The sequence below is a fragment of the Pterocles gutturalis genome, unplaced genomic scaffold (genome assembly GCF_000699245.1).
Source record: "Pterocles gutturalis isolate BGI_N339 unplaced genomic scaffold, ASM69924v1 scaffold1652, whole genome shotgun sequence".
Taxonomy (NCBI): Eukaryota; Metazoa; Chordata; class Aves; order Pterocliformes; family Pteroclidae; genus Pterocles; species Pterocles gutturalis.
In genome coordinates, this window is record NW_010107607.1 from 82,562 (window position 1) to 98,948 (window position 16,387).

A 16,387-nucleotide genomic window follows, 5' to 3' on the forward strand; every position below is an offset into this window, starting at 1 on the left:
TATAAGTACTAGTTTAAGATCTGATTACTGCCTAACATCTGTTTTTGTAGCATCACACTGCACATGATTGATCTATATAGCTTTTAACTCTTCTGCCACTTTGTAACAGTGTCTTATCACTGAAATTAATTTTTAAAAGTCTCGTCCTTAAGTCTCCTTTAAGTTCTCCAAATGATAGACACTGGATGACATCTTTAAAGGGGCCTCTGGAAAAGAGAAGGTATCACCAACTGTACAGATTAATTCTCTCTCTCTAGTATGGCAGTTCCAGACTCTAGCAAGCTTACTTAGATTTTACAGGAGACTGTAAGATCCCCATCCTTTGTGAACCAAAGTCCTAAGAACAGAATCACATTGGTCATCGTAAACAAACAGACTTATTCACGTATTCTAGATGATGTTCACTGTACAGTTCAAGCAGCTGCTAAATTACAAAAGGTCAGTGACTACCCTACACACCCCTTCCACAGGTTCAGCTACTGTTTGCACTTGCTCTACCTCAAAGACAGATGAAGGTTTAAGAAGTGGTCTGTTTCATCAGGATGAAATGACACCATTATTACACTTTTCAGTACTCTCTAGCTTAGGAAGCTACAGGATATTATTAGTATGAAGATTGCAAGCTCCAGGGGCACAAATATGTTAACTGAAAATTGCCCTACAGCTACAAGCATTCTATTCCAGTGGGAACAAATAGCTGTAAATATTAAAAATAGAGCAACTTGAAAATATGGATAATTTTCAAATTAATGTTCTTATTATCTAAACAATCTAGGACTGAATCCACAAAGCAGACTGAAATGGCTCCAGGAGAACCTGCTACTTACAAAAAGCCAGCAAAAGAAATCCCACAATATTCTTCCAAGTTTAAGATTAGAGGATTTGGGTAGGGGAACAATTGAACTGACATATTTTCATCTGTAGATAACTATAAACGTACACAATATATGTACTAAAAACACCTGGTACAGGTACAATTTCAATTACATTTCTTGCAATATGACACTGAGGAAGGTAAACAAAATTCAGCACTACAGTGTTTAGATATTTAATTTGGGATCCATTAAAATTCTAACGCCAAGGAAGACAACATCTGAGATAAAATAAAGAGATTATGATACGTGGGTGATTACATAAAAAAATACACTCAATAGCTACTTATAATGATGAACTATTTGCACACAACACAAATTTCAATTACTTCTGGATCTTGATCTCCTTTTAGGTGAGTCTTGAAACACTTTACGTTTGGCCTCTCCAATATTCTTCAGTGATGAACCTTGAGAGATACAGAATGTGGTTTTGTTTTTTAAAACTGATATCCAAATATTTGACACTTAAATTTTAAAGTTAAAAACTTTTCAATTTTCCACAAAATGATGTTATTTCACACACACACAGATAGTTAACAAAACTGACTGCCATTTTTATACAAGTTTTTCCAAGTCTCACAAACTTTCAAACACTCCCTCTCATTCTTGTCACTGCCCAAAGCAGCACCTGTTGGTTTCTGATACTTCCATGAACTCTTCTTACAGTGCTGTAAAGCTATTTCAATTTGAAAAATGATGGCTAGTTAAATTTGATAAAGTACATGCAGATGCCAAACTCTCTTCCTCCCGTCTTTCTCAAATAAGTGACTCCAAACCCCCTCAAATATTTTGTAAAATAATTGAGACTGTTATCCAAATCAAATGCTAAACAACAGCAACACAAAAATAAAAGAAGAAAAAAAAAGTATTTGCAATCTTGTACAATGTCCTAAAAACTTTGAGTAGCACAATAAAATGCCAAACAGATGAAAGTTACAGAATAAAGTTTGGAATAATTCTTCCTGAGTTGTTGATGATATGAGGTAATATACTTCAGGTATGTATGAAAAAAGGTGCAGCACTGATTACATTTTTTAAACCGTTTCCTGACTACTTTATAAAAAACCAACTCAAATTTTATTAACAGTAACACTTCATCTTCCCTTCCCACCATCCACTCGTAACAGGCAGTGGATGCAATGGCAGCTGCTTATGGGCAGAAGAAGAATGAGAAATCAGCAATCTCTAAACAGTAGAAGGTTTACATATAACAACTTTTCAGAACAATGAGCAAGAAATGTAGACTTCATGGGTTGCGTTTATTGTAACCATTGGCATTCCTCTGCTATTGGCACAAACACCAAAACTTAAAACTGGAAAACAGTGAAAGCTGTTTTCCCTAGCTTAGTTTAACACCACTATGTATATGAAATTTAGTTAGAGTACACTAGCACAGTTTTACGTTTACCAGAGTCTTCTTCAGATTTGGGAGAGGTCACTATGGCAAACTTTGTGTTATAGCGAGCTTTCTGTTTTTCACTAAGCATGTTCCACTGTGATTCAAGCAATTCTTCAATCTCCTCACTTGAAGCATCTGGATGTTCAGCAACCACCTATACATGCAGAAATAGGGTTGTATTAAAAAAGGTGACCACTGAAAAGAATGGTGTACACACTTCTATTGCTTTGGAGAACTGGATACAAACGTTATCTGACATTTCTGCTGTAGACAGAACTAGATTAAAACAGTCTGTATCCAGTTTTTCTTTGGATAACCACTTTTCTCTCTCTCTCTGAAAAAAAATCTATTAGCAGATTAAGAAGTATTAAGAATAATTTTGGAAGTATCTTTTTGCCTTTTAACATTCAAAAAACAGAGTAAGTGTAAATCTTGTCTTGTGATCATTCAAAAAAATCTGTATTATTTCTCAATTAAGTTTAAATCTATACCACAGAAGACAGACAAAAAATATTGGAATATATACTTGCCTACAAAGGCATCCATCAATTCATAGGAGAACTCATTAAACATAGAACTCACTACACCTATCTCAGCAGAGAAATTTACACAAGCTAGCATCTGATGCAATGTTTCCCTGTATTAATGCATCATTTTTTACTATGTATATCAATATTAGGAATTCAAAAAGCTGTGCATCTCTTCTTAATAATATGACACATAATAATCATCAACATGGGATTTAAGAGTGTTTTTAGAAGGCTATTCAACACAACCAGAAAATCCAGTATTAAGAAAAAAAAAAAAATCCTCCCAAGCTCCTTCAGTATTCCTGTACTTAAGGAAAACTAGATTTGATTAATCACAGAAGTCAGAAAGCTCTAAGATTGTACAATCTACAGAAATGAAACAGTAGCTTTTATAAACAACCTGTCCCATCTCATTACCCAGCATTCTCCAAACTCCTGTTACTGGAGTGATGCAACCGATACCCCAAAATCATGAAGGAAAATAAAAACTAGGCCAACAAAGCCACATGTTCAAACAGTAACACCGTTCAACAGAAAAGAAAAAGAAATTTTCTGTGATAAGTGGAAATGATTAAACCTAATTTCTTAGAACTTGGTGTCTTAAAATTGCACTTCGTGTTGTCAAACAAGATACAAGTGTGACTGAAGCTTCTCTAGGGGTTAGAACAGCGGTAGCACCTTCCTTCCACTGGGATTATTCAGTGACTACTAGGGAAATTCATGCTGTAATTTTCCACTTGTACAGTACTAAGAGTTCTCTGGCTTCTATCTGGCATAATCCATTTGTATAAAGTTTGCAGAACACAACTAGCTTTGGAGACCTCTACTCAAAGTTTGATTAAAATCCAACAACGTCCAAAAAGTTATTGACAAGGAAGAACATAGACCCACAAGATATCCCTCCCACAAATATAATTTCTTTAGGAAAAGCAGCCATTTTGACCACTGCTGGTAAGTGTATAGTTCATTGCACTCAACTAGGGCATGGAGTTATTTAATTCTGTAAGAAATAACTAGCTTTGTTCGCACAGAAGAGTTTTAACACCACCTCCAGTCCCACCAAAATATGAATAAAAACAACTTTCAGCTGATTAAGAGTGCTGTGAAATGACAAGCAAAACACACCCATGGTTCTTAATGGTTAAGGGATCCTTCTAAAGGCAGCCTCCAAGGAAACTGCCCAGCAGGCTCTTCCAAATTCTTCATACTGTAATACTCAATCCTGGTATACATACTGGAAATTACATATTTGGTATCTTGATGCACATGAAAATCATGCACTTCTCCCAGGTATTTATTCTAAGTCTAACTATGCTACAAAACACATGGCAGATCTTCTCTTGAATCTAGGAATTAATATCACCATAGGTTTCAGAAACATGGTAATTAGACCAGATGTGTCCTAGCTCACCAAGCAAAGTAGATGCTCTTACTTGTCTTGACGTTCAACAACTCCTTATGCATGCAGAAATCTTCAGTTGTAAGCCCTGCTAGTGAACTTATTTCTTAATTTACCTCAAAACAGATCCCAGGCCCAAATCAACTAATTAATATAAACAGTATAGCTGCCTCTCACTGAATGATACTTTCATTTAAAGTCAGACACTCCCTTCTAATGATTACTATGGTTATATTTTACAGAGGAAATGCATAAGAATTCCAATAGTACAAAATATGCCCTTACTCCTTTGGTAACAGCACAAAATGCTTAATGTGTCACTACAACCATGAAAGTGCTCCGAGCTTTCAACGTCTCCCTCAGGGAAGCATGCCTCTTAAATCATTAAAAACATTTTCCAGCAGTTCCTCCAGTCCTCTAGCAACCATCATTCATTTCTGAAAATTTCAACTATTCCTCACACTCCTACCCCAGAAAAAATAACATAAAAAGTAGTAATTAATAAAACCAAACCGATACATGAATCCTACTACCATATGAATCTGGACTCCAAGCAAGACACTGCAGAAACAGCTCTACTTTTAAGAAAGCTCACGATCATTAGAGGCTCCAAAAGAGAAGTCTTCAATCATTCCCTTCCATCCCTTCCCAAGTCTGGGGGCCAGAGATGGATCCATAGTTTTCCTTTCTTCTAAGTTTCTACATGCAAATACTAAAGCAGCCTTATGCTGAACTCTTAGATGTCACCAATACCAGTATCTCAAAAAGACATCTGTTATTTAGCCAATGTTATCACCCCTTTTGAAGGATCAGAACATCTACAACAGCAACAAAAGAAACTCTTGGATGGAAAGCAAACCATGCAAGTTGAACCAGATAAGCCTAATGGAAGGGGCTGCTTACTGCTTTCAATACCGTCTCCAGCTTCCACCGAAGGCACAAAACTGCCTCTTTAAAAGTGACGTGACAGGCTGGAAGTACTAACTAAACTCAGGTAATTTAGGTTCTGTTTAAGCAGCATGAACATCTAAAATGGTGCATTTTGCCAGTTAACTTTGAATCAAGAGAAAGGAAAGACAGGCTCTACTGCCCTGATCAGTTAGAGGGACTGTTATCTGCAGTTACCTGGTATCTGCCTTTTTTGTAACCTAGTTCCGTGCTATGCACAGAAGTGCTTCTGTACCTATTAGAATGGATCTTGTTTAAAGGTATTCTATGGAGAAATGGCAGGGTGTCCTCTCTCTAAATATACGTGATATTTGAAACTTAATTCCTCCTACTGAGAACTCTGTGCAACATTAGCCACTGTTATCAATGTGATTTTCACACTTTCGCAAGTTTTTCAGTTTTCCCAAAACAACACTGAAGACAAAGCAATTCCTCAATGTCAAATATTGTAACAGTCTCCATATATCCCATCTATTAATTTGAGAATTACAGTATACCCATAGTAAAGAATGAAGCTTGATAACTGGCACAGAAAACAGAAATATAACATCAGAGACTCTGCATGTCTCTTCTGTGGTATGATATATTTAGCTAAGAGTCCATAAAACTAGTCATAATAATCTCATTTCTTCCAGAGAAGTAATTTCATGTCCCTCAATACTGCATAGGACTTCTTACTACCTACCTTAAAGGCCAAGGAAATTCCCCCCGACATTATACAAGACACAAGGTTACTTATAGAAGAAATGGAAATAGAATTCAAGTCTCTCAAACATGAGACAGACGATTTACCCATACAGCTTTTCACAATAAATATGTCAAAAATCTATATTTAATAGTCTGGCAACAAAATCCTTTCCTTTCTGGAGCCAGCAAACTGAACTGCCAATGCTTTTCTCAATTTAACCAAAACCACTAACAGGCATACATCGCGCTGTGTTCATTTTAATTCTCAACAGTAGCTTAAGTTGCAATGATCTAAACAGATCCTAAGGTGAACTGACTTCCATACAACAGAATCTGTTTTTCCATTTTTCTTTAGAAAACATTAATAGAACTTTATAACACAAACATGCTATAACAAAGTCAACCATTCCGTAGCTAAAGAGTGTGACAAAGTCACTACTAACTTCCTGGTCCTGTGGGTATCGTGGAATGGTACAACTACAAGAAACTATGAGCTCCCACTGCTTTCAGTGCATAAAAATTGTACTGCAAATTGAGCAGAGGGTTTTAAGGAAGAAAAATTATGGTCATGATGTTAAAGTAATGAGCTGGAACAGCAGTACTGCTTGTATACCTCTAACAGTCTTCCTAAGGAATGTTGATATTAAGGTATTTATTTATCCTGCCTTGTCTTGGAGTGTAAATCTCTCAAGAGGACCTAGTTTCTGTCCCAGCAGATTACATGCTGACAGGGATTTTCACAAGCTTTGTTAACTAGCTTCTTTTGAATCTTAGCAAATGATTCTAGGTGGGTAAATAGAGTTTCTGAGTAGTTCAAAGACAAAGAAACAAACCGAAGGAATTGAGCCACATGTTCAGAAAGAAGAATGTACAAGCTAACTACAAGTAGATTGCTATAAGGAGCATAACCTTTGTTATGTTTGCCTAAGCATATGTATACATATCTAAGATATTTTACAAACATTAAAAAAAAAATGGCCAATATAAAGGACCATTAGATTATGTAGGAAGATGCTAACATGACTTATGCTTAAAGTACAATGGCATTTCACTATACTGCCTTTTTTTTTTTTTTTTAAATATTGCCCATCTATGTTCCCTTCTTTCCCTGTTCCTGTCTAGACTAAGATTTGATGCAAGCATACCTGGTCAAGCCCAGAGCACTATGGATTCTACAGTAACAACTATTTTTTTGTCAACTAAAGAAATTTCTTTAAGTACAAAAATGAGAAGAGGCAATAAACAACAATAAAAGCTACAAGATACTAACCTCATCTCTGTGCTTCTGACAAAAGACCAAAAACTGAGATACTGCATCGCCCTTTCTGCTTCGTGGAGTAGATGCTGGAGTTTTCTTTCTACTGAGAGGGGAGCCTATCCCTCTTTTGGATTCTGCCTGTTCAGATGACTTTTGAGGAGTTGTATTCTTACTCTCCGACTGACTGCTTTCTTGCGTATCATTAGTGGCAGACAATTTTGATGTCCTTCTCCTCCTCTTGTTTGGAATGCCAGACTCCTTCATTGATTTCAGATTTTGAGTGGTTTCTTCGTTTGAGTAAGATGACTCATCTATCTCCTCTAATGGTTCCACAGCAATGCCAACTTCCTTTGCCACTCGAGGATTAAGATGAGGTCTGTCTCTAACATAGATGAAGGTGTACTTGGCCTTCCGTTCTTCTACTGTCATGCCTACTGCTTCACTTGCTTGCTTAACACCCATCTCCCACTGTGGCCGCAGCTTCCCCGAAACAGGCTTTAACATCTGCAGGATAAGAAGACAGTGTGAGAAATTTGCCCACTTTATACTTCAAAATGCCAACACTAACACAAAACTGTTCCAAGAGACTAAGTGTAATGTATAATTATAATTCAGACATCCAAATTGATTTTTTTTGATAGTACTGATACCAGGCATGAATCAATGACAAAGCAGAAGAGTACTGATTTTTAACAAGTAACAAACAGTGGTAAATTATCCCATTCTTTGCATCTAACATATGAGACTACAAGCCTCTGTAAATCAAGCTGTTTTTTTAAGCTTTCTGGAATATCTATTTATATCCATAAATACTTGTAACAGTAAAACAAAAAGCTGCAAATCTTGTCTGACCTAGTAGCCTCTTACCTTTATTTTCTCTGCTTTAGTGAGGGCTTGTTTTGCACTTTCCTGGCATAATTGTTCAAACTGGTCTTTTTCTTTGAAGGGCACAAGGCTCTTCTCAAATATCCAAGCTCGCTCTGGGGCATCTCCAAAAAACTGAACATGATATTGCCGAAAACTCTTTTTCTGTCCTGGAAATTAAAAAATGAATGCATTTAAGATACAACTTAGATGTTCTCTGCACTTTCAGACTTGAAGTCTTTTTTGTAAGCTCCTACAGTTACCATGACAAAAGCACAGTTAAACTGGTTAACCTTTCAAAAACCCACTTGACCATCTTGAAAGTCTCTGAGCTATAATCTATGACGTTTGACACAAAAGCCCTATAGTTTAATTCCAAAGAAGAATATGTTTTGCTAAACTAACTTAAGGTTACAATCATCTGTCAGTGCTTTCCATGTAGATTAACTTACATGTAGGCCTGTATGTTTCTGAAAATGCTACATCTGAAAAAGTTTCCAAAGCTTGGATAGCCTGGCACTCAGCCTCATCTCTGATTAGCCTAAACTTTTTCTTTTAATAGCCCTGAAACAAAACCCATACTTCAGCTAGTTTTAACACTTGCAATCATAACTTCATCTTAACCAAGCTTTTAAGGAATCAGAGGAAGAAACAAAAAGTATTTGGGTAGTGGAAGGGAGAGAAGAGAGAGTGGGAAGATAAGAGAACAATTCTGAAACCTAAACAAGAAAAACTCATTCTTCTAAGTTTGTAAAAAGGAATACTGGCTCACTGTAGTAAGATACAGGCATACAACCTTCCCTTTCTAAAGATCTCAGCTATTCTACAGTGAAGGGGGAAGACACCACCTCCAAAACTAATCAAAGAGCTCACAGTTAACAACAAACTTCTAAAAGGCAGAGGTAAAAGAATCAGACTTAAGACCTTCTCTAGCATCTCCTTAAAACTTGCAGATTTGTTGTCTAAGTGTTCAAATTGGGGCCTCATTTAAAAATAGAGAAGGTTTTAACCGTGATGACCTACACTTTCCTGTTTGTAAATTCAATCCTGCTAGAAATCCCTCCAGTAGCTATGGTTCTTCAAGGTGTCACCACATTAGTATGTCTAACATGCAGTCTGGGAGGAAGAGTAGATCAGGTAAAGATGTCTACCCAGTAAGAACAAGTAACAGTCACATCTCTCCACTACAGATGTCTTCAAACTAGATCTAGATTTTGCTAGGTTATTCATATACTGCATGTCTTCTATCTTCATCAGCAAATACTTCTAGTTGGTTGCTTCATGCGCTATTATTAGGGGTTTTTCTAGACTTAAATAATGACTCATCTGAGATCAGAGGGAATGGCCTAGGGAAAGGTCTTGGGACTGTATGCATCACACATTCAATCTAGTAGTCTAATACATGTTCCAGTAATTCACAGTCAGGAACACTTGTCTCACACAATAATTACTTTGTTCTATCAATAAAATGTTGCTTAACTAGGGACTACTGAGCTCCGATGACTTTATCTATGATGAAATAAAGGATAATTTTCTTAATTTACCAGGATGTCCTAGATGCAGATAGAGAGATGGCACAGACTACATTTACAACCACCTGTAAAGATCTGCCTCTGAGCAGCCAACAGCCCAGTTCCAAGCAGACACAGGCACCCTATTCGTTTTACAATATAATGCTTGACAGCTGTAACTGCCTAATAAAGAAGTCTAATAGTGCCTCCCACTAGAATCACTGAACCTATCGGTGAATCTTCAGACATGTTCTGTGGGCTGAATTCATATCATGCTTCTGGATAAACTAACGGAATTAATTAAGGATCATTATATATAAAGATATAATTTTGGGCTCACAGAATCCTGGAACTACTAGTTATTGAATGAATGAATTCATTGAATTGTATGAATGCTTGAAAGGGTTCTGATGAAGCCATTTAGCTTACTGCCAACACTGACTCTAGCTATAATCCTAGAGATCCTCATTCAATTTGTTTTTAAAAACCTCCCATGAATGAGATCACACCATTTCTCCAGGCAATCCACTCCAGTGCTTCACCATCTTAATCCCTTCCAAATTCTTCTTAATATGTAGTCTAAATATTCATTGCTACTAAGCTCTCTTCTTCCCAGAAAAAGAAGAGTTTATGTCATTTCTTCTTTATGTGTAACAAGTATTTAAGGCCAGTTAATGGGTTCTCCCCCTTGTCAGATTAAACAGCCCCAGTTCCTTCAGTCTGCCCATACAGGTAGACTCCTAGATTTCTGTTCACGCTGTCCTTGGAACCTTCTCTGTCTGGTCCCTTTTTCTTGAAATGAGATGACCCAAACAGAATGAAACAAAGAAAGTACTCCTGCTGAGGCCATGCTACCACTGGAATAGCAAAGGATCTACTTCATGCTTTTTATAAGCAGCACTATTAATTTATGTCAGTGTGACTTTGGTCTTTCTGCAGAAAAAAACTACAACGGCTTATTACAACTCTCAGATACCTTTCTGCAAAAATGCAGCTTTCCACTCATTTCCCAGCTTGATCACCTACTACTATAAAAATCCAACACTTACTCTTATACTGAACTACTTTTTTTTTCCACCTCGAAAGTGTCAAGATTATTCTGATTTCCAATCCTACATGTTTACAGTCCCTCCACATTGGAAATTTGCAATTCCAATGCAAATTCTAGATGTATATTCTAGTCTATTTTCCAAGTTCTCAATGCAACCCTTGAAAACTACACAAAAACATAACCACAAGAACACTCCCTTCCCCGACTTGGAAATACTTAGTTAAAAGTTACTGAAATCACTAGTGACAAGTAAATGCCCTGCTCTGTTCATAACAATGGAAGTAGCTACATTCATTTGATCTAATAAAATATATTAAAGTATTTAGAAGGATAAGTATCAAAACAAAGTTACATGCTCCTACTTTGGTTTGATATTCCTATTAACTTCTTGCACTTCTTCTTAATCTGCAAGTTTTCTGGATTCTGTTTTCAAGTTTTCCAAACTTTCAGTACAGTTTGGCATAAACATAGTAAAAAATAGTTTACAGTGCTCAGCTGGAGTTAAAACTAGTGAGGAATGCAATGTGGAGTAAGAAGAGTTTCTGTAAATACAACAGTAGCAAAAGGAAGGGTAAGGAATGCTTGCTGGGGCAGGAGATGGAGTAACAAAGGACACAGAAAAGTCTGGGGTACTCTATGCCTCCTCTGTGTCAGGATTTTGTTTGGTTTTTAAACTGTAATATCTGGCCCCAAGCCTCCAGGTCCCTTGGTCTAGTAATAAAAATCTGCAAGACTGAGACACTACCCACAGTATATTAAAAAAAAGTCAGGGAGCACTTAATCAAATTGGACATCTATGAGATTATGGGAGCAAATGGAATGGCTCAGAAGTTGCTGAAGGTCTTGGCCAATGTGATTGCAAGGGTGATCTCTTTTTGAAAGGTCATAGCCATTGGCGGAGATACCTGATGACTGGAAAAAGGCAAACATTGCAAACATCGCACCTTTCTTCAAAAAAAATCCAAGAATCATCTGGGGGACTAAAAGCTAGGCTGACTAGCTTACCCTCAATGCCTACAAGGTTACGGTACAAATTCGCCTAAAGGACATGCTCAAGCATATGAAAGACAAGAAGGTGTCTGGGAATAGCCTGCACAGACTCACTGTGGGAAAATGACTGGGGAGAAATTAGTTTCTCTAAAGTAATGTTTATGTTCTAACAGAAGTTATAATATTGTAAGAAAAATCTTTAGGGTAAGGTAAAACATAGTTGCTTCTTTCTGGATAAAGGTGCAGTTGGCATGCAAAGAACCTGCTACCTTGGAACAGAACGGGCAGAGCATGGAATGGAACGAAGGCTCTGTGGCCATGCTCTGCAGCACTCTCTTGCAGGAGATGGGGACTTGATGGTACTATGAGCCAACAACATGCATAGCAGCTGTCCAACAAGAAAGATGGCAGTTACCAGGCCAAACAACTGAGGTGAAATCACTCTCTTGTGATGAACCTTCTTCCTTATAATGTTATTATAATACCAAAACACACCTCGACCCCAAAGCTACCTGCCTCCAAGGCATGACCACTCCTCACTGAGCAAGTGCTCTCTGTTTTATTGACTAGGTCTTTAAGAGTGAAGTGAGAGAATTTTGCACCAATCAGTAATAAAGGTATGTACGACTAGAGTCACTCAAGCTCCATCTAAATACAAAGAAATAGTATAAAAACAGGTTGACGAGGGGAGAAACCTAGTGAAGACTCGATCATAACTTTTGGGGTCAGCAAATGGGCTGAACCTGTCTTCTCCCCCATAGGGATGCCTATTGGGTAAGAATCTCTTTTTATGTGCATTAAATAATCAATTTATGATAGCAGTTACTAATAACTGAAGTTTGATTACATATTGTCCTTGCAGTCAGTCTACTATCAACGGCAATCTCTAAACCTTTTACTGTCACAATCTGTATTTTATACAATAAAATTTGCTTTGCATAAGTTTCTGGAAACTTGGATAATTGTAATAAGGGATTTGACTCAGTGATGCTGTCAGTCTGGGTTCCTGAATGGGTTAGTTGAATCATCCTGATACAGCAGGCTGTTTGGTAGGGTCCCTATGTGGGATGCTGGCAGGTTGGGCCTTGATTTTCTTGGGAAAACGAAAGGCTGATGAAATATAAACGGTTCAAGGAAACCCCCCTTCTTACCATGATGCTCACAAAGGGCAAACTCTGCCTAATCAATCTGATTCACAGTGCTGGTACAAAAGGCAACAGACACAGGTTGAAACAAAGGAAATTTCAACTATATAAAGGGAAAAATCTTCTTGCCATAAAGGCTGCCAGTCACTGGAACAAGTTGCCCAGAAACGCTGTAAAGTCTCCATCCTTGAAGACATTAAATATTTGAGTGGACAAGGCCCTGAGCAACCTGCTCTAACTTGGAGACCACATGACTTGTAGAGGTCCTTTCCAACCTATATTACTTTATCATTCTACAACCAGCACAGATAAGCCTCAAAGGTTTCAAGTATCAGAACAGAGAACAAAGCCGCAAATGAGATTAGGAAGTGGATTCCAACTTAAAAATTTATTAACACTTGGTAGCCCCTGCATTTAGTATAAACTTATGTTGTCTGTAGATAACAGTATTGACTCTACGAATCACAGAAAATTTAGCTGCCTGAATTAGGGATTGCTTTTAGTAAAGCATAATCATTCCAAGTATTTAATTCCCATTAGCCTTCAATAAAATTTTTAGCCCCTATCACTTCTCCATGCATCTCCATAAAAACAACGGGAAAGTACCATCAGGTTATTTTTTTTTAATAAGACTCCACACAGTTTAATAGATCACAATTTTGGTATCTTTCAGAGAATGTTCAGAGTTAAACATGCTCAAGAATACTGTTTACATGATTTTAACATTCCTCTTGACAACAAGGAGCTGATTCAGTTACCAATACAACTGAATAGATAAAACGAAGAACAGAATTTTGATTATGTGTAACTGAAGAAATCTGGATGTTTGTAGCATCACTGACATACCTTTTAGTTTAGTGTAGGAATGGAGAACAGGATCAGCAGAAACCATACATGGCCACCATGGAAAACCAGACACTTTTGACCACACTAGATCTCCTATATTATACTTCAAGAGATGTACTTTGTCTTCTTTAACAGTACTTTGAGTTGAATCTCTCTTAGCAGGAGCCTTAAAAGATAAAAAAAAAAAAAGAAATACCATCACCATATTTTTTTCAGATACGCACTAGGATCACTAAATAGCACACAAAAGTAAGCAACAGCTTGTATTTGTTTAAACATTCTCATTATGTGTAAAGACAGAGAGAAAGGTAATGAAGGAAATAAGAAAAAGTTCACCAGAATAAAGAACTGTCATGTTTGCTAAGAAACAATATTTATATTTCATGTGTAATAAAAAATTTAAGTCATAATTTTTGTACTGTCATAGCAAAAAAAATCCAAGTTCCATTTATGTTTTTGGTTTTAGTTAGAAATATTGGCAAGTAAGCTGTGGTTTGTCTTTATCTTTTTTGCATAGCTGCTGAGAGACCATTAGGAAGGCTTACTTTAATTTCAAACACATTAACTGAGCTCTGGCTGTAGATGTGGAAGAGCCAGCCTCCCTCTATAGTGAATACTATTAATCAAGTTAAGCGCTATACACACAAATGCATTCTTAGATTTAATAAAAATTTAAAAAAACTAAACTAAAATAGACTGAAATACTTTGTCTGAATAGAAACTACATAAATAACCAGTCAAAAAACCCCAAACTCTGCATTTTTCAACTTTTTAAGTACTGAGAATTCATGACACGAGCCCTTCCCCACACCCTTTTGCAAGGTTTTTTTTTTTTTCTGTTCCAGTTCTATCAGTAAAAGTTTGTGAGTGCTCAGCTGGTGCTCTAAAGCTATGTTAGCTATTAGAAAACAATTACAGAACTATTTCCACTTCAAGGGACAGATTTAACTACAAAGGACATTTGTGTTCCTCTATGATAGGCACACATTTTTACTGCATCAAAACAAAGTTCAGCAAGACAGAAATTTATTCACCAACTAAAACCACTGCATGAAGTTAGTTACGTTTTGTCTTTTTAGTTTCATCTGGCTTCATTTTGATATAAAAAATGAACGCATTTATCTAGGTAAGCACTAACTCTGAATGTTGGTAAGCACTAACTCTGAACGTTACAAAGCACAGGATGTGCCTCGCTAGAGATACCTGTATAAAAAAAGAAACCACATATTTTTTAATTTGCTTTTTCATTTTTTAGGACTAAATTTATGTGCAACATGTTATATCATTCATCTTCTGTAGTACCAGCTCAAAATCCAGAAGTTGGACATCACACTTTCAGTGGATTTAATGTTAGAACTGGAACAAAATTCTGTTTTAATTAATAAAAATGATGAGAAGAAAAAAGAACACGTAAGAAACTGGAAAGATAGAATGTGGAAACAAGTATTTGGAGCATTATGTTGAATCAGAACAGATCAGGTTACCTTGTACAGATTTTTAAACCCAGAGAATACTACCATGACTAATTAGACATTATTTTCCAAACTGAAACATCAAAAATCTTTTCCACCCTGCAACAGCATAGAGATTTTTTTGATATTCAAACACAGATGTACATCCAGTCAAAAAACGTAAAGCTTAATGTATTCAGAAAATCCTTTCCTCAAAGCTTTTAAAGCTATGCCTGGTAAACACGCATGATGCTATGTCATCTGATTGTTAGGGACAGTTACTCATCCAGTGATTCAGCTTTTCTGATTAATTCAGACTTGGTTCATGTGCCTCCAGCTAGAGCCATGTTCCCATGTCTTAACGTTTTTGGCTCTCTGAGGATTCTGTAAGACTGTCAGAAAACCCCTCCCACTGAGCTTGCCTCAAGTCCAGCAGTCTCAATAGACCTAAGATTCCAAGCAGATGTGAAAAATCAAATGCTCCTTCTAGCAGTTAAACATGACATGAGAAGTTATGTTTAAAAGCTAAAAATTAAGAAATACATATGCTGAGAACAGATCCGGAAAAACATTAATCCTAACACACACAAACCGACTTCAGCATTTAAACTAAATAGGTGGGATGAAAATATTTTTCAGTGAGTTAACTTTTCAGAAATGTAAAAGTTAGTCAGGATTCTGAATCTCATTCTTAATTTATGAGTCCCTGTATTTTTCAGAAAGTGCAACTAAGCTGCAAAGATTTACGACTACACTCTGAGAGGGAACTGGCGGGAACAACGAAAAGGCTCTAGCAGTGCTTCTTACTGCAGCATAATCTAAAAGGGGTGGCAATACAGGGGTGAAAAATCACATTTCAATATATCTGCAAGACTTCACACATTTTAAAAATGCCAAAAATTCTTTCACTATACTGGAACATGATAAAAAACTTGAAAATTACAGGCTTTCATAAAACCTGCAAGGTTTATCTACACAATGTTTGCTGTATTTATGTTTTCTTTTACTGATAAAATGCACATACTTTAAAAGAATTCCAAAATACAGCACAGAATTCTACATACATAATTTTTTTTAAGAGCTCTCATATGAGGCTATCTAAAAACCTATAGGAAATATCACCATGAACTCACTCTCTTCCATCGTACCTTCCCACATCATTTTGGTTTAGTTTGACTTTCTCATTCCAGGAAATACTCTGATCTATTTAACAGGTATCTCAACAGTAAACAGTGAGGTGAAATTCTTAGCATATACTTCTGAGACAAGCAGCTGTAGAATATCAACAGTCTCTTCAATGCTTCCTTTCAAAAATATTTTTGTAAACTGCCAGAATAGCATTAAATGCTTAAGTGTTTTAATCGTTTAAAAACATCAGAAAATGCTAGACCCTGGAAGGCAGTCATATGCATAGATTTTACTTTACTATCCAGTTT

At 36.6% G+C, this 16,387-nt stretch overlaps 1 protein-coding gene across 1 annotated transcript in view; it reads right to left on the reverse strand.

Moving 5' to 3' along the window:
- Positions 1-16,387, reverse strand: part of WHSC1 (Wolf-Hirschhorn syndrome candidate 1) — a 58,547-nt gene that overhangs the window by 29,935 nt on the left and 12,225 nt on the right. Inside the window, exons 2-5 of the mRNA XM_010088145.1 lie at positions 13,501-13,666; positions 7,961-8,127; positions 7,106-7,597; positions 2,281-2,425 (exon numbers count right to left, since the gene is read on the reverse strand). Of these exons, the coding sequence (XP_010086447.1) occupies positions 2,281-2,425; positions 7,106-7,597; positions 7,961-8,127; positions 13,501-13,666 (970 nt within the window). The remainder of the gene's footprint in view (positions 1-2,280; positions 2,426-7,105; positions 7,598-7,960; positions 8,128-13,500; positions 13,667-16,387) is intronic.